Source organism: Microdochium trichocladiopsis (assembly GCF_020744255.1).
Source record: "Microdochium trichocladiopsis strain MPI-CAGE-CH-0230 chromosome Unknown B0I36scaffold_12, whole genome shotgun sequence".
Classification (NCBI taxonomy): Eukaryota; Fungi; Ascomycota; class Sordariomycetes; order Xylariales; family Microdochiaceae; genus Microdochium; species Microdochium trichocladiopsis.
Genome location: NW_025763555.1, coordinates 995156 through 1012250, shown reverse-complemented (window position 1 = coordinate 1012250; position 17095 = coordinate 995156). Strand labels below are relative to the sequence as shown.

Below are 17095 nucleotides of genomic sequence, written 5' to 3'. Positions count from 1 at the left end.
GCATGGCCAAACTACACATTGCGCAAAGCTTTACCGTTGGCCGCGATTGGTCTCTAGGGCTGTTAAACCCCCCAGAACGATGGACTGTACTGTTTGATGAGCTATTCGCCGACGAAGCGAAGAGAATACTTTGGTGCAAACCAAGCGGCACCGAGGCAAATCTACTCATTTATGTAACCTTTGTTCTCCATCGATTCTTAGTAGAACTGTCTGGATTCCTGGTTGCGCCGTTGGGATTCCCGTGACCCAGAATGTGCTCGCCATAACTTCAGCGTATGGATCACTGTTTTCCAATTGATCCTGTGACATATCAATCGTTCAGGCATAGCTACTCCACCGCATAGGCAGTCATACATCTATTAAGAAGCTAATGCAGCGTATAGGCGTGGTACAAACGTGGATGACGAAGCGGGCGCGGTCTCCATGTATGGCAGGTTGTATCTTTGTTCGAGACCAAGACAAGAATCATAAATAAGCTGCAATCATAATGTATATGCAAACCGACGGAGACTGGTCTTTTTAAACTGAGTTATATAATACTCTTAAGGCGACGAAGAAACTGCCCTTTATCAGTAGTAACAGTTACATGTGATGCTGTAATCCACTTTTGGAGGGGTGCTTATTATGTGACAGTCTGCAGGGTATGCGCCACAATGCGCCACAGCATATTAGTCCGTGCGGAAATGTTCTATTAAACAAAAAGCGGACGCATTTTGTGGCCACTGGTGTACCAGCCACAGGCAGTACGAGCAGTACATGCCCCACGTAACTTGAAGTCTGACGCTAGCCGAAACCGGCGGACCCTCTACTAGAAAGGTACCGATCGACTTGTTGACTTTATTAATATCACCGTCCCACAACAGCCTTGGACCTGCGGATCGCTTTTCGTAGTGAAAATCCGAATTAGAGACTCGATTGATGTCTAGTTATGACTGTGACAGGCGATAAGGAGATGGTAGTGGGTTGTTATTGACTATGTCTTTAAATGCTTCGAGATATCGGTAGGTTCGGATCACGGGCTCGAGATCCGACACTCATCAAAATTTATGGTTGAGAGGGATCAGATGGCTTGGATGTGGTCAATTTATAACTTCCGAACAAGTTTGAGGAATTGCATGTGTATGGGCGGACTCGAGTCTATGTCAAAGGTAAAGTACCTGTATTTTGGCTCGGCACTCAGGGTGGCTCGCGATGCAGGGATGGACGTTAGACGGCTTGTGTAGTCTTGGTCGCGTATTCCCTTCGTGACTCTCGGACAGGTCATGCACGTGGGGTAAAACAACGACGTGCAGATTAGATAAGCAGTAATCGATAAGGGTCCATATCAGGAAACAGGCACCGATTGATGGTTCCCAATGTTAGGTGCGAAGCAACTGACAGCCAGTCAGGGATCGAGCGACCACCAGGACATTTCTATGAAAACCTGGCATGGAGGAAAGGTGCAATTTGCTATGGAGGTTCCTAAGCCAGATAGTCGTGACTTTTCATCAGACTCAATCTAGGGTTCTAATCGTACACTTGACCCAGTCACTGAATTGCACCGGAGCGGTATCTTCTGTGAAAGCCACGACACCCGATCGAGAGAGTACTACATGTACGGAGGCAATATTCCTTAGGGCGTTGTACCTATCACATCTTCAACCCGTAACCACCCGGTTAATTTGGTTGACTCAGGACGCCGGATTGGGACGCTACGTGGACGACCTCCAGCGACTGTGCGGGTGGCTTCACTACTTACCGAATCAGGAAGGAAGGACAACTTATGCCCCGTGCTTGAACGAAGAGAAAGCTGAGGGGTTAGTCGCACTGCCACAGCTTGCCCGGCGACGCCACTTTGGGTGCGATGAATAAAATTGCCTTCCTAGGTCTAAGTGTGGCTCGACGACCTCAGAAAACTTAAACCGTAGCCTTAGCTTCGTTCTACTAGAGAGTTGGGAATGTGAACCCCAGAGGGGGGCAGCTGCGAGATGTGTGAGGTAGGGTCGACGGACGGCGAAGGGCAACTCATTTTTGTCGGTGATCATTCCTTCCTTGTTAGGCATAGGCCCCACTTCTGACAGAACCCCGCCTGGGAATCTGAAACGCCAATAAGGCATACGACCTCGTCCTCGACTGCGCTCCGACCTGGTCCCGTGACTTGCATGACGTTATAGCTGATGTTCTTCTTGTCGGTCCTTGCTCGGATGATTTCGGCGTCCCCTGCAAGCATTATCTGGCGGAACCACGCCTCAAGCCGCACCGGTAGTGTAGCTGTCAGTAAGATGACCGGACAGCCGTACCGGTAGATACACTTCAGCTCCATAAGCCGCTTTCGATAGCTAGCGTCCATAATAATCGTATGGCACTCGTCGACAAGAACCGCTTGAGCAGACCCCGGCTTCGCAGCCAGTCCGTATAAGTCGAGAACTCTGTGCTATTGACCTGATCTGCACTGACGAAGACGAGCCGTGACACCCGCGGCTTCTCCTCTCGCCCGGTTGCCTGTGCTGGCTGCCACTGCTGAGAGTCTAGCCCGAGACCAGCTGCACGTCTGACCAGATCGCTAATTAGTGCCACAAATGGTACTATGACGATGCTGATGCCTGCGTTCACGCCGCTCATGTATGCTGTCAACGAAGGGCATACAAAGGCGGTGCGGCTACTAATAGAAAGAGGTGCTGATATCAACTTTCGTGGTAACGTGGGAACACCATTAGCTTGTGCCTCTGAAAACGGATTCGCAGATCTTGTGCAGCTACTGCTTCACAAGGGCGCCGAGGTAGATTACCCGGATCGGGCCGGCCGGACGCCACTCTCATGGGCGTCTAGCAATCCGCACGACGAGGTAGTGCTGCTACTGCTCAACAACGGCGCTGAGGTTGATCGTGCAGATGAGACCGGTCGGACACCGATCTCATGGGCTGCCGGCATGGGATGCGAGCGGAATGTGATGCTGCTGCTCGATAGAGACGCCAGAATTGACGAAAGAGACTCCTTTGGTCGGACACCGCTCGCATGGGCTGTCTACAACAGGGCCAAAGCCGTCGTGCGGCTGCTGCTAGACAGTGGCGCAGAGCCCGACAGTAAAGACATTCATGGTCGGACGCCGATATCATTAGCTGCCGAAAAGGGATACATCAGCATTATAGATCTGCTGCTAGCGAGAGGCGTTCAGGTGGATAGCCGAGATATTGATGGAAGACTCCATTGTCATGGGCGACATCTTGGGGGCGTGACGACGTTATGCAGAAACTGCTAGATAGCGGCGCCGACATTGATAACCGCGACGAGGATGGTCGTACGCTAATAGACTTGGCCAGGATAAGTAGAAAAAGCAGCACAGCTTCGCATTGCGGCTTAGCTCCGTGCGGCACGTATAAGCCCGATTGATTGAATATAGTAGGAAAGCTATGGAGACGAATAAAGAATTGATAATAACCAGCAAGACGAGATGTTGAAAGTACGTCTTTATCCGGGCCGCTGTCGCTTCGCGCGGCGTCCAGGTAAGCCCACCTCACTTCCTTCTGTCCCAAGAGTCTCTAACAGCTCGGGGTATTGCTGCCAACATCGAGGCTGTGTACACGAATGGCCAATAGCTTCGCCCCATTGTTCTTGAACGTTAGTAGAGTTCCCCTCTGAAAAGCTTGACGCATTCCACAATCGTGTGACTTCATTAATGAAAAATCGCCCATCGGTTGCGACTTCTGAGATGCCAATGTCGAGACGTACGCCATCCTTAAGTGAGGCAAGACCAGGTTCAAGATCGGCAAGCCTAAAAAGAATGGCAAACCACAGAGAGGCGAACTGCTTCAGTTCATGATACTTGCGCTTTTGAGCGTGCTCATCCCCAACTCCTTCCCCAAATATTTCGTGACTGAATGGACTCTGATTCATATCCGAGAATTGAACCTTGCCGGCAGAAGTGGTTGGTCTGGTGATGGTGATACTAATGATCTTACCTGGGGGAATGAGACCGTCTATAGCCTCTTGAGATAGATCACGCACCATACAGACCCGAAGTTCGCCAAATTTGACTAATGAGTCGACATACTCTTGGTGGAAGAGATGGTTCCTAGGCTGAATATCGGCATCCCATTTGTTCCCAGGGATTCGGCACTTCAGTCCCTTGCGATTGCTGACTTTAACAAGCTTGACTCCCTCTCCACTGCTGCTATGTGTCGGCTTGATAACCATGCGGCCACCATGAGAGGGTGGCAGGTTACACGTCGCCGATAGCCCACCATCGCACGTTATGGGTCGGTATGCGAGCCAGCTCATTCCTTGGCCGTCGAATTTTGCGGCCCACTCGTCGAGGATTCTAAGATCGCCAACTTTGCTTGCCTGGAATGTTGCCTCCTCCGTGGTAGGATATGCTTTAATAAAAGCATTGTTGTCCATAAACAGTTTCATATATTCGCAATATTCATCGAAAGAGGGCCCTTCCGGCACCAGGATGGGCGTTGACATGCATCCGAGAAGAACGAGCTTCTTCCTCTCAGATGTGGCATCGGCAAGCTGTTCGCGAAGGTCTCGGAACAAGTCTGCACTCCATGTTAAAGTCGCCGACATCGTAAGGCATGGGTTCTTGATGGTTGCCGAGATCGCCATGATCAACGGCTCATAGACCCATACGGTCTCGTCATCGTCATGTTCTTGGTCGTTGAAATGCGGCTCGACATTTACTAGATCGAGAGCAGACGACTTTAGCCTCTTCCCCTCCTGAGACATCGGAACACCTAATGGTATAGCGGAGTCAGATCGACCCTCCTCAACCAGGGGGCCAAATGGGACTCCGAGCCAGATCATATCGACTGGAAGCGGTTTTGGCTCCGGACGAGCGGTAAGCTGGTGGTTGTGGCTGATCGTGGTTGAAAATTGTATGCGGACCACCTCGAGCGAATCTAAGAGCGGAGGAAACTTGTCGACCACTCGTTGTGCGCTCCACGCAACGGGACATTGTTTATATCCGCAGACATAGAATCGGGTCCTCTCCCTCTTCTCCTTCGTCCTGGCCTTGTATCCATGTCGGCTGACAAACACTGACACGATCCGTTCTAAATCTTCGAATGAAGGAAATGTCCAACCGCATGGTGGGGCGCCGTCACTTTTATAGTCGATCTTAGCCCGGCCCAGGGCAAAATACTTCATAGCCTCCATAGGCAGTGATACACGGAGAATGAAGACGCAAAGATGATTGAGAGACGTCGCTTTGGCCAAAAGGGGGTTCGCGAAATGCGGGGCGCTGGGGAAGTTTTCCACGTGCGTGGAAGCTTTTCCACGGGCGTGGAAATTTCTCCACAGGCGTGGAAGCTTTTCCACAGGCGTGGAAGCTTTTCCACGGGCGTGGAAATTTTTCCACAGCCGTGCCTAAAGTCGCGTGAGTAGCGGTCCCAACCACCCCAACACCGCATTTAAGATTACTGTACTACAAACAAACCGCTCCAGCTGGGCGAGACGAAGGGTGGAGTCAGATGCTGGGGTCTAGCCGACTGAACGTAAACAAACAATTGGCTTGGCGTCCGTTCCCTTTCTAACGGGATCAACGGGGACCTGGGCCAGATACGTAATAGCACCGCGAAAAATGGCAGACAGGTTCGAAAAACCTTAGAAATAAAGACGTGCCATCATGATCATCATCCTTCCGATTGGGCTTGGCATAATCGTGCACGATGCGTGCTGCGCGATGGCCTATCAAAGACCTGACGAATGTTAAGCCGCGTTGCCCCACCCCACTTGCCACTTTAGGGAGGAGCAGCTGGCAGGACATGGTGGATGTTGTACACATGCGACAGAGCCGCCCCCGCCCCAGTGCTGAAACAGGACTCCACCACAACAGCGGTGAGCTCCCTCGGTATTCGGTCACGGGGCATCCCACAAGCTCAGCACGTCGGACTGGCTGGGCTTGTGGGCCGTCGTCTTCGGCCCAAAAGAAAAACAAAAAAACAATTATCTACGGCTTGTTCGGGGTGGGACATCGGCCACAGCGCACCAGGCGGAACGCCGCTCCGCGTCCCTGCTGCAGGAGAGGACGTGGTTCGACGCGGACTTAAACTTGCATGAACAGAGGGGCAACAATATGTAGGAAGTTGTATTACATACCAAGTGGGAAGAGCGCCTGGTAGCGGCTTACTCCTTGCCGCCAGATGGTAGGGGAGGCAATTAGCTACGCTTCGTCTCGCTAGATCAGGTCACACATATTGCTGGCTGAGACAAGCAAGGTTCGGGCAAATTCTTGACAGGAAGTGTAACTAAACGAGAGATACATTGACCAGCTTTATGTAGATACAAATGTCGATTCGCCTACGAATGGCCCGCACCTACACTGCCAGACACTATGTCTCACCTTCCCAGACCGCGGCGAGGAGGTTTCGTAGGGCAAGAAATCTATGGGTACCCTTGACATTGTTTTACGAACGTCCTTCCCATACACATAAGACATTCTTGTAGAGAGTATGAGCCGGGAATCACCGCACCCCGCAACTCACTTGCGACATTACAGAAGGTCCGCTATCCACTTGATTTCTTCGTAATGGTGACCAGGAAGGGAATCGAGCGGCTCCGCCCAGGGGATTCCGAACCGACGACGCCACGTTGCAGAGACTGCCGCAGCCACCATCTGGCTCGCAGAGCAAGAGAAGAAAGACGGCTCCACCAGTGCAGCCCGGAGGACACGCAAGACTTCGAAGCGTATGTATTGCTCCAAGGGGGTACGCGAATCGGGAGGATACACAAAGTCGAGGAAGTGGATTGGGGTTGAGCCGTTGACGCAGTGGCCAATGCGGTGCAGGATGCTCGCCCGTGTGCTGAAAATGCTGTCCATGGAGAGCTGGCGATCTGTATCCATGACTGCGGTCTCCAGCATCGCCTCAACGATGGCTCTGTGGACTGCAGTGAGGCCGAGTGCCATGTCAAGACATGCGCTGCCGACCTTGGCGTAGAGCACCTCCCTGGTCGGCTCAAAAATGGCCCATTTTTCAGGTTTGAGGATGGCACGGAGAGCAATGTTGACTGCGGCGAAGACGACTTTGTGCTCGAAGCGGAAGCGCTCGTCGAGCGACAAGATGTAGTGGATAACGCCTTCACAGAGCTCTTGCAAGAGATCCTTGGTATCTGTATCCCAGTCCTCCTAGGCTGCCGGGACGCAGAGCTGGTTCTCGTGCATCGCTGCGTTGATCATGAGACCTGCGGACGCGCCGATTAGACCTTGCGCTTTTGCTTGGTGTCAATCATTCAGGTGACGGGTGTGACGGCTGCAATCGGCGGACACGGCGGTGGTAGCGGCGTTCATCGTCGACCGGCCGAAGGACCAGAGCTTCTCCATAATCGGGTCCATCACGCTGCCTGCTGTGTCTGATAATGATGAGGTCCGCTCCAGGGACTGGGTGGGGGATCTTGTGCTGAAGAGTCTAGCCGTGGATGGCCGCACCAATAAAGGTACAGTGGTGGTGGCAAGGCGCGTGGTGGTGGACGCAGAGTGCTGCGACGCTCTCCGCACAGGATATTGTGCGTGATGTGATTATCAGGTGTCTTCTCGCCGTTTCGTGTTAGGACAGCAGGCGCGTGCCCAGATATCGCGCTACGGGATTAGGCTCACAGGATTGACAGTACAGTGCACTTGATGGCGTCTCTAGTGATTGGCCTCCGACAGGTGTGTTCTTTTTCAGCACTGACAGCTGCTTTCTTTGTCAAGAAAATACAAAGGCGACTCATCTCTTTCAACGCCATCAATCGCAATACATGCAGGCTAGCTGAGCGCGATGCGAACAAACCGGGGTTGCCAACTGCATTCCGCCCTTCCAGTGACTGGACCTTTCATCCCCAGGAAACATCGACCCCACCATAACGCCGTCCGACCCCGCATTCAGCTATTAAAATAGCGCTCAAGGTTCGCCTCGCGTTCCCAACTTCTTACACATGCCACTCACGCTGATCATGTGCATGGCCACTCACGCTTTCAAAATTGAACCAGTATCTGCGCTGTGATACAATAAGAATCATTCCTCCAACATGGAAGGATCCATCATCGACTTTGATCCTGACGGAGACCTTATTTTGACTCTGCGCAATCCTGATGCTCCATTCGCTGTCTGGCCAGAAGACGGAGACTGCCACCTCGATCTTCAGCAAAGTTTTGCTCCATATTACGGTACACTTGGTGATCGTAACTCTTCACTGACTACTTTCCTATCTTTTCGATGACTTCAGTAAGTTTTCTGTCCATACGCACCTACTCTGGCTTTCGCGGTCACGCCATAAAACTCGCATTATGGAAGTGTGTAGAGTAGAATATATAACAAGAAGTAATGTAGATGTGCGCATACGAAACGTAGTCCCGTGTTTATTCGCTACCTGCTCAACGCAACGTCTGCTCCGAACACCGCCACTGATTCGTTTTCGTCTAGAACGGCCGCCCGAATTCAAAACCTGGCGGCGGCTTGCCGCCCTCAAAGTGTAGCTCCGATGCATGACCCTGCGAGTCGATAAAGATGTGCCGCGTGGGCAGCACCTTGAGGTCCAGGACCGGCTGGATGCGGTAGTGCTCGTCGTAGTGATGGATGTCGCGCGTGATCTCCTGGACAATCTCGTGCACATTGTTTTGCACACGCTCGTGCACGGCAGCTGAATGAACACGTCAGTAAACAGGAATGGGGTGGGAAATGGATGTGGAGCTTGAGTCAACGCGGCCAAACAATGATTGTCGCATGGCTGTACAAGCAGGGTGACACTTACGCTCAGCGTTGACCACTGTCTTGTCCACGGTGTCCGGTGGTGTAGTCTCTAGGAAGGCGTACTTGTTCGCCCCCTCGTCCGTTGCGGCGGGCGTAATTGGCATGCTTCCAGGCACGACAGTTCTGTTCGGAGTCCCTGCCTCGACGCCGACTTCATCAGAGTCCCATGTCTGTTGGTCCCTCGGCTTCTCGAGCTGCAGCTGCCCAAGCTGTTGATCAAGATCGGCCACGCTTGCGATACAGTTGCTCTGTTGCCCGTACATTTGGCGGTCGGCACCATTGTCGGGCATCGACTTTGCTACGCCGACAGGTTCGTGGCTCATGACCATGAGCTCCTGCCGGAGCATGAGGGGCTGATCATTGTGTGGCGGGAGGTTGAGGAACGGCGCCTCGCTCTCTAACTTCGTCGTTGTCGGAGGCGATGGGAACGCCTTCGCGGCAGCTGCCACATCGTACGTCGAGGACGCATGCTCGCGGTAGTGTCGCCCATCACGCTCGGGCTGGCTGTGCTTGTCCGAGTAGTACGACGGGAACTTCTGAGGCTGGGGAGCGTCGCCGTCCTTGGGCGGCACGGGAGGAGGGCCGTCGTGGCGGAACTTGGTCAGCGAGCGGCGCAGGGCGGACTGTACCCGCTGCTTCAAGGGCGCTGGCTGGGCCATCCTGACCCGCGATGCTGATGTCTAGTCTATAGTGAGGGTCGGACGATCAGTATGCAGTAGACAGATCCTCAAGCTGCAAAGACGTGGCTGGGCATGGGCAGCACGGGATCGTGATGAATGGTGTTTAGCAGTCGTGCCGGTCTCGACATTGTTCTTGAAAGTCCAAGATCGCAGCTTCCACGGACGCGCGTGCGGGGAGTAAGAAGACTTGGCTTGCCTTGGTCATGCACAGCGGCACATCGCCCGGGTGCGGCGGTAGGAGCCGAGCCAGCAGCAGAGTGACGGGTTGCCCGCAACCACCCTTAGAGTTTGTGGAAGTCTCGCCACCTCCGTCACCAGGCTAACCCTAACCCTAGCCAGGGAACAGCCACAAGAGAAACGCCGCTGTATTCTGGGAGCAGACAGTATTGCGGTGTTTTAAAATACAGCACATGCATCTGTCTGTTTCTCCCTGCAACACTCCAGGGCTCAAACAGCAAGACTGTAGCAGAAGTGCTGTTACAAGGAGGCTCTAGTAAAACTATACGCCCACCACCAAACGACCGAGGTTTGGCGCTCGCTCCATTCAGCGTTTCAGAGGACGCCACGCTCCAGAATCTCGCCAGGGTGTCTAACGCGACAAACTATGGTGCACTGTGACCCCTACGAACCCAGTCTAAGAACGGAAGCTGGATAGTGTACAGACAGGGTCCAAGCATTAGTCCAGATAGGTATATAAGAATTAGCTCCAGGTCAAGACAGCGCTGCCCAACTATGCACTTGCCCTTTCAGGATATCAGCATCCAGGTCACACGCAATCCTCTTTTTTGCCTATTGCAAGACCCCCTATACACCATCTCCTACACAATGCATAGCATTTCAACTGCTGCGGCCTTCATTACGGCGCTGGCCGCCATTGTATCCTCAGAGGAGCTCAAAGCCAGTGACGTTCCACAAGCATGCACGAGTATCTGCGGACCTATTGTCACATTGACCAACACGTGCGATATCGACCCCAATGGCACTCGACGTCGGATGCTTCGACGCGAGGCTGACGGCGATAACGGAGGGGATGCAGACGAGTCTGATGAGGCGATCGAAGCTCAGTGCGTCTGCAAGAACACAAGCTTCAACGTGGGCCGCGTCGCAGCTCTTTGCGCAGCATGCCTTACCCAAAATAGAGGCGAGACCGAAGGTGAGATCTATTCCTCCATTCTAGTCCCTCTCCCTCCGTGTCCTGGCAAGTGACCAACTGACGATGAGCGCCTGGATTTCTAGATATGAGCAAAATAATGTCGCAGTGCAGTTTCACATCTACGACATACGTTCCCGCTGCCACGTCCGCCGTGGCGGGCGTGACTGTCCTGGCGACAAAGCCAGCCGTGCCTACCAGCGTTGGTTCCAGCGCTACGAAAACGTCCGGCAGCGCAGCGCCCAGCGCAACAAAGGCGGGCTCAGGAACATCAGCTGGCGCGTCATTGCTCGGCGCGCCTCGATACGGGGTATTGGTAGCAGCAGTTCTGACTCTTGCCTCTGCCTCATTCTTTTAAGTAGCCCCCGGATGGATATGTAGTTGGGGCTTGCGGATCAAGTGAGCATCCGCCTGTAGTATATCACTAAGCTTAGATAGCTTCACAGCCGACTTAGAGAGATCTTACGTAAATGGGAATGGGTGCAACATCTGTAGCTCTTTGAGCTGTGAAGCTTCCTTTTTGTGGTGCGTCCGTTATTGGAACGGCGTTGAGTGTTCGTCATGCGACAAGCCTACAGCCTTCAGAAAAGGGCAGGGGAGGTAGGCAGACAGCACCGATGGCACCGTCTAGCCGCGATAGCTGGACCAACGGTTGGCCGGGCTCTTACCCAAGGATCAGTGGAGGCAACGGGGTAGTCTGAACCAAGACACAGGTGATTAGCTCATGGATACTTCTCTCTGCAAGGACTAGCCAATGCAAGGCTACCGATATCGTGTCCCTTGTCACCTGTGATGCGGTGATGCATCAGACTTCGAGAACGGGAGTCCGCACGGGTGGACGCAGAGGTTCCGGATACCCATATGTCCTGCTCTCAGCCTAGGGAATATCGTGCATCGGGGCGTGGTTAGTACGTTCCTGTCCTAAGGCCAATCGTCCTGGCAGGGTGCTGTGAGTTTCTGAGCTACGAGGTAGGAAAAACTATCACAATTAGACATTATCGAATGCTGTGTATACCGGGATTTATCGTGTCACTGAGTATTAATGGATGCCCTGCCGCATTAGATTAAATTATAGTAGGTACAGTGATGATGATTTCTGAAGGTAGGTGGTGTGGTAGTGGCGCCCCTGCGTAGGTGGAGTAGTGCCTGTAGCTCCCTATGCACCTGTAGTCTACTGGCGACCCATTAGGGCGCAAGCCCACTACTGCGCTATTAGCTTATTATAAATAAGTGGCGCAGACAGCTCCATGTGGCCGCTACCCTGCCTCCGACACATCATAAGTACTACCTCTCTATGAATGATAAGCTACGTCTAGAAAAAGGAATAATTCGTAGACTGATAGCTGAACTAGAAGTATAGTAACTAGTTGCTCAGGGGCTCCATCGTACTGTATATGCCTCTCTCCTTCATCGCCTGTGCGCAGTCTATTTATAAGAGAACGACAGTTTCCCAGATTCATCGAGACTCCCACTTATCGGCTTTTAAAGCGTTTATCGCCGAGGAGCTGACTGATAAGCGTTAGGTCAAGCTAGTCTTATCGATTATCGAAAGCCCATCCTGCTGACGTAATCTGCCTTTCTTAAATGTTATGCCCTTGTCCCTAATGCGATTTTACAGTTGTTTCGTAGGGTCTACCTAGTAGTACAGAACAGAAGTAACTTTATACGAAGCTCTAGTTCGTAGCTCAAGATTATAAGGAGTCAAATTACCTACAACCTCTCTCTATAACGCGAGATTTGAAGCAGTAAGCTAGAAGAAAAGGTAAGAGGAGAGAACAAGGCGTATTTCTACTTAAGTAACCGTAATTATCCTAGTATATAAGTCTGTGATACTGGTACGAGGTGTATAAGATTCAGACAGTTAAGAAAGTGTTAGATGTTGAACTGCCGGTGCATTACACACTCAGCCCACTCGTGCGACCAGTCTTGTTCTTACTCACGGTCTTGGCCATCTTTCCTAGGTTTTTAGTCTCGAGGAGAGTGAGACCAATGGTCTCATCCTCCTCAGGCAGCTCAGAGGAGATCAAGTCGATTGGAAGATGAAAACCGATAGCATTTCTAACAATGGTGCGGACTAGATTGGCAAAGCCGAGGCTCCCACTCACTCGTTTCTGTTAGTTAAATAGAAGCCCGTCTAGCGAGGGGAACTCACCAAAGACGCCGGTCCCACCGGGAGAGACGACGGCTCGTGAGAGCTTTGACTCTAGCTTATCGGTGAAGCTAGGACTCCGAGGCCCGGGCCATACAAAGACGAAATGATCGGTGTCTTGGAACGGGATCCGAACACCCTTCTCTTTGGCCCCCTGGAAGAAGCACCACATTATCAGGAGTGTCTAATAAAGCGTTAGTTGCACTTGCTCTAACACGACCCTAATGATTGCGTAGCACCTAAGCGAGACGACCTACATGGCGGGGATCTAATTGCTCCAGAAGCCGCTTGTGTCTCTCCACCATATATATATCCCGATTATCGCGTACAATCCAGAAGATGTTGATCTGCCTGACTAGGTCCTGCTGACGACTCTCTCCCTGTGCCTTCATTTTATCTTTGCTTATCTGTTCCAGCTCATCTTTCATGACTTTTCTCCTCGCATCTTCGACTCCCTTATTATTATCTCGCAGATTCTCAAGGCTGGCTTCTAACTCCTTTTCGCGTTCCACAATACGCTTCAACTCAGCGTTCTGTCGAATCCCAAGGGCGAGGTCACATACTATCGGCAAAACACCTGCCATAGCATTTCTCTCTACAGCGATGCAGATGTTCTCTTTCTTTCGAATTTCGCCGGGCCCACAGTATGGACCATCAATCCTTACCCGTGAACCTTCGACCAACCACCGGAGAGCCTGATTTCTGGAGCTTTTCGACATGAATACCAGCTTTCTCATAGTCGATCCGTCGCTTGCCGATTCGATAGGCATTGCTCTGATAGTGTATGTTCGGAAGAACAGCCACGCAAATCGGGGAACTATCAGGTGATAATAGCCACCATGACGGCCAAGCAACGGTCTATCTACCAGTACTTGGACAGATACGACGCCATCGGCTGATTCTACCTTCTCAACCGTTCCACCTTTGCCTAGGAAGACGATTTGGGTAAACCTAGTAACCAGGCAGACTATGAACGAAGCCGACGCGAACATGAGAGATATCTTTACAGTGTTCGAGATTGACGGTAGGCTGATTACATGCCAGCACAGACTTCCGAGAGCTCCAAGTCCTGGAAGGAAGTGGAAAAGCACATAGAAAGGGGACATGGTTGGCGCGACCTTTGCCCACGATCTTTCAGCAGAGGGAGACAATCGACACAGGGTAGCACGGACGATGTTGAGTCCTTCAAATACGACGAATCCGATGAAGAAAGTGGTTGTCTACCTTAGTTAGTCACGATCGTTATTAAGAGATTAAGCAGACCAACCACATAGCCCGACGTAGAAATCAGCCCCGGGCGCGGGTTCAGTTGTACCACCCCTACAGCATGAGTGAAGCCATGGGCGAGGACGATGAGGCCAACGTAGCGATATCTTGACATATTTACAGTGGGCAACGCCTAGCCAATTAGCGATGGGGTGCAGGTTTCCAACGTGGAGTAGAGGGGCGAGATTAATAACTGCGAGGGCAGCTGCGCGCCGTTGTATTTCGAGAAGTCCGCGTCCGGAGAATAAAAGTGTGGCAATTACTACACGGGCATGAAGAATTGCTACCCGGGCATGACTCTTACACGGGCATGACTTCTATCGCCTCTGATTCGCTCATTTTTTACCTTCGACCCACAGGTACATCAGTGCAAAGGCGGTGAAGCAAGCTCTCTTAACAAGGCCGTGCTTTCGGTATAGTCAGAACCAACCAGGTCAACCAGGCCTCTAGAGCAGGTCTTAGGCGTATATCAAAACAAGGTCTGGTTTTCAATACAGAACACGGCCAATTCCAGCACGCCCTAGAGGGCAGCTATCTATATCTCTATCCTCTAACTACTATAGATGGAAGAACCTCCTCGTCGCTGTCAAGCAGCTCCCACTGACTCCTTCGCCTGCGAATGCTAGATTGCGTCTTCCGTCCGTTGGCACGTACTCCTGTAGTTCTTCCAGCTCCAAGAACAGCTGACCGGCTGCGCGTCTGGCGCTGGGATGAGGCACTGGCCTGGCTACTAGCCTGGCTGCTGGCCTGTTGGCTCGCTTCCAGAGCAAGCCTAGCTAGCGTTGACTTGTTGTGACTTCCTGGTGGTCGACCTCGTCTGCGCCCTGTCGCTTGGCTTGCTGGATTGCTGGCTCGTTGGCTACTCGGCTGGCTGCTTGCCTCAATGGCTAGCCGCGCTGGAACAGCCTGTGTGGTGTTCTTAGGTCTGCCACGGAGAGCAGTGGCGATCTTAGGGTCGAGGATTCGTCGGTATGGATCTCGAGAGGATGGCTCTCGTAGGCGCCACCGAGGATGGACCTCCCATTTGGTGAGAGGCGTGCCACTCACCAGCTTTGAGTAGATTGTGTGGCAGCAGGGGATTCCAAGCTCGGTCGAAACCGAGCAGTCCTCACTGCAATCGCCAATGGGGTCAGGGAACGGATTCTTCCCCGTCGGCATTGCTTTCCTTGCTAGCCGATATTGTTTGTTGATAAGCCCGAGACCCTTCGAAGAGAGTGCTGTCCGGGGTTCGCCTAGATACTCCGAGCTGGACCCTATGTACTCTCGCGCGGTAAGTACCTCGTCCGCTGCGCAGGCGTCGTTGAAATCTCGCTCCTGGTCCTTCATCATGTCCTGCATAGCCTCGATAAGCCGATAGAGATTGCTCATACCATTCAGGAGATAGCTCTTGATGTTGTTGTTGCTTGCTTCTGTCCCAGATGTGACGCGTATGCCGAAGTTGCGATAGTTGCGAATGAAACATCGTGCCCACTGCGCCCTGACAGGCATGTAGGTTCCATGGAGATACCGCAGGATGGCCCGCTGATCGTCAAATTCCCTACAGAGGCTTCCCCACGCCTTCTCGCGAGCCTCCTCTGTCTCCGCAAACAAGACGACCTTCCACATCATGAGAACCCCTCGATGGCTATGAGGGACGACTTCAGCTGTCTGCGCGTTGACCAACTGTCCGTCTTTCGGGCCGAGCTCAGCCTGTGCCTGTGGAGCGTAGTCCTCCCCGTTGCTGCTGTCGGGACTACTACTGCTACATTGGCCCTTGACCCACTTCTGCTTTGACTTGAGGAAGACGTTAGAATTGATGTGGTGGATGCACAGCTGCTGCTGTGCATCAGGGAACTGATCATTCGGGGCGGCCTTCATCTGACCGTCGAAGTCAGTAATGATAACGTCCGGTTGGCGAATAGAGTGCTGCTCTGAGATCTGTCGAATGCTCTCAGAGAGGAACTGGAACCCCTCCCGTCTCTCGTTGTCGATCAGACCGAACGCCGCATTGTAGACAGAACCAAGGCAGGTCTGTCCTGTTGCTTGGAATAATGGAAGCTTGAAGCGGTTGGTGTTGTATGTGTTGTCGAAGCTGATGACCTCAGGAAACCGCTTCCACATCTGGAGGCAGTACGGAAAGGTCCAGACAAGACCGACGAGGCGGTTTGGCTCATCATCCGCCCACTTAACAAGATAGGGAATCTCCATCTCGTCGAACAGCTTGATCAGTGCTGCAGTAGGAGTGTGGCCGCTCAACTTGTCTCGACTGATACGAGACCTGGCGTTATAGATATCCTTTCGTGTAAAGGATGACTCGGGATGCTGCTCCAGGACGATCGCGCGTACGTCACGGGCCCGAATTCCGACCCGACGGCTTGTCGATTCGACTGTTGCCCTGATAGGTGTAGTGAGTCGTCTGTGGGAGAGATGGGCGGATGGTTTGATACTGGCCCGGTGGTTATGCTGGCTATGCTCGGAATTATCGTGGTGTCGTAGAAGCCATCTACCCTCCTCCAGTGCTTCGGCAATGACCATCCATTTACAACCACACTTTCGAGACTTCCGTTGCCGAATACCGGTACTCTCTGAGGGGCGTGGTTCTCCGAATCGATCGCATTGGAAAGAGTACCGGATCTTCCGACCCTTATATGAGTAGGCATTTCGTCGAACAATACCGAAGCCATTAGCCTTCGCGAAAGTATTCACCCACTCGAACGGGACTTCGGCTGAGGGCGCTGGGTCGCCTGGGATAGGTGGGTTCGGGATCGGGTCAGGGACAGGCGACAAGGGGTGGTCGGGCGAGGGCGGCGAGGCGATAGGCGGAGAGTGCCTTTCTCGGGGAGGCGAGTATGGCGGAGATGATTCGAATGCAGTTGAACTGAGCGGCGAGTAGCCCCATATCTCGCGCCATTGGCGGACTCGTTCGTATGACCGGACGAGCTCGATGGTAAGTCTTCGATCTGTCCCAATCACCTCGCGCACTAGCCTAAGGGCGGACTGAAACTGGGGTCTTGTTGGAGAGAATTGTTCTTGTGCTGATTGTTGTGGAGAGCAGGCAGGTGACTGGTCGATTTCCGGGCCTGGTATAGGCATTGTTACTCGTTGCGACCGTCTTCCTCGGGTTGGGAAATCATTCGATAGGTGAATCTCATGATCGAATCGC

General features: G+C 52.6%; 4 protein-coding genes across 4 annotated transcripts; 2 read left to right on the top strand and 2 right to left on the bottom strand.

Moving 5' to 3' along the window:
• Positions 1-6472: 6472 nt before the first annotated feature.
• On the bottom strand, positions 6473-7209 carry B0I36DRAFT_355123 (uncharacterized protein; the record flags this gene model as incomplete). Its single annotated transcript, XM_046157406.1, has 2 exons — positions 6473-7105; positions 7183-7209. The coding sequence occupies 2 exons, from the start codon at positions 7207-7209 to the stop codon at positions 6473-6475; spliced, it is 660 nt and encodes a 219-aa protein (XP_046005933.1).
• Positions 7210-7903: 694 nt separating this feature from the next.
• Positions 7904-8183, top strand: B0I36DRAFT_337287 (uncharacterized protein). Its single transcript, XM_046155659.1, has one exon. The coding sequence runs from the start codon at positions 7987-7989 to the stop codon at positions 8176-8178; it is 192 nt and encodes a 63-aa protein (XP_046005932.1). The 5' UTR covers positions 7904-7986; the 3' UTR covers positions 8179-8183.
• Positions 7904-9343, bottom strand: B0I36DRAFT_337286 (uncharacterized protein). Its single transcript, XM_046155658.1, has 2 exons — positions 8710-9343; positions 7904-8598 (listed from the first exon to the last, which is right to left on the bottom strand). Exons 1-2 carry the CDS (start codon positions 9053-9055, stop codon positions 8378-8380), a joined length of 567 nt encoding a protein of 188 aa, XP_046005931.1. The 5' UTR covers positions 9056-9343; the 3' UTR covers positions 7904-8377.
• Positions 9344-10135: 792 nt separating this feature from the next.
• On the top strand, positions 10136-11026 carry B0I36DRAFT_277588 (uncharacterized protein). Its single transcript, XM_046151421.1, has 2 exons — positions 10136-10541; positions 10625-11026. The coding sequence occupies exons 1-2, from the start codon at positions 10214-10216 to the stop codon at positions 10894-10896; spliced, it is 600 nt and encodes a 199-aa protein (XP_046005930.1). The 5' UTR covers positions 10136-10213; the 3' UTR covers positions 10897-11026.
• Positions 11027-17095: the final 6069 nt, after the last annotated feature.

Coding starts and splice junctions, on each gene's coding strand:
- B0I36DRAFT_337287 (XM_046155659.1), top strand. CDS start 7,987: ATGGAAGGATCCATCATCGACTTTGATCCTGACGGAGACCTTATTTTG.
- B0I36DRAFT_337286 (XM_046155658.1), bottom strand. CDS start 9,055: ATGCTCCGGCAGGAGCTCATGGTCATGAGCCACGAACCTGTCGGCGTA. Junction 8,599..8,709: donor GACAGTGGTCAACGCTGAGC/GTAAGTGTCACC, acceptor GTGTTCATTCAG/CTGCCGTGCACGAGCGTGTG.
- B0I36DRAFT_277588 (XM_046151421.1), top strand. CDS start 10,214: ATGCATAGCATTTCAACTGCTGCGGCCTTCATTACGGCGCTGGCCGCC. Junction 10,542..10,624: donor AAATAGAGGCGAGACCGAAG/GTGAGATCTATT, acceptor CTGGATTTCTAG/ATATGAGCAAAATAATGTCG.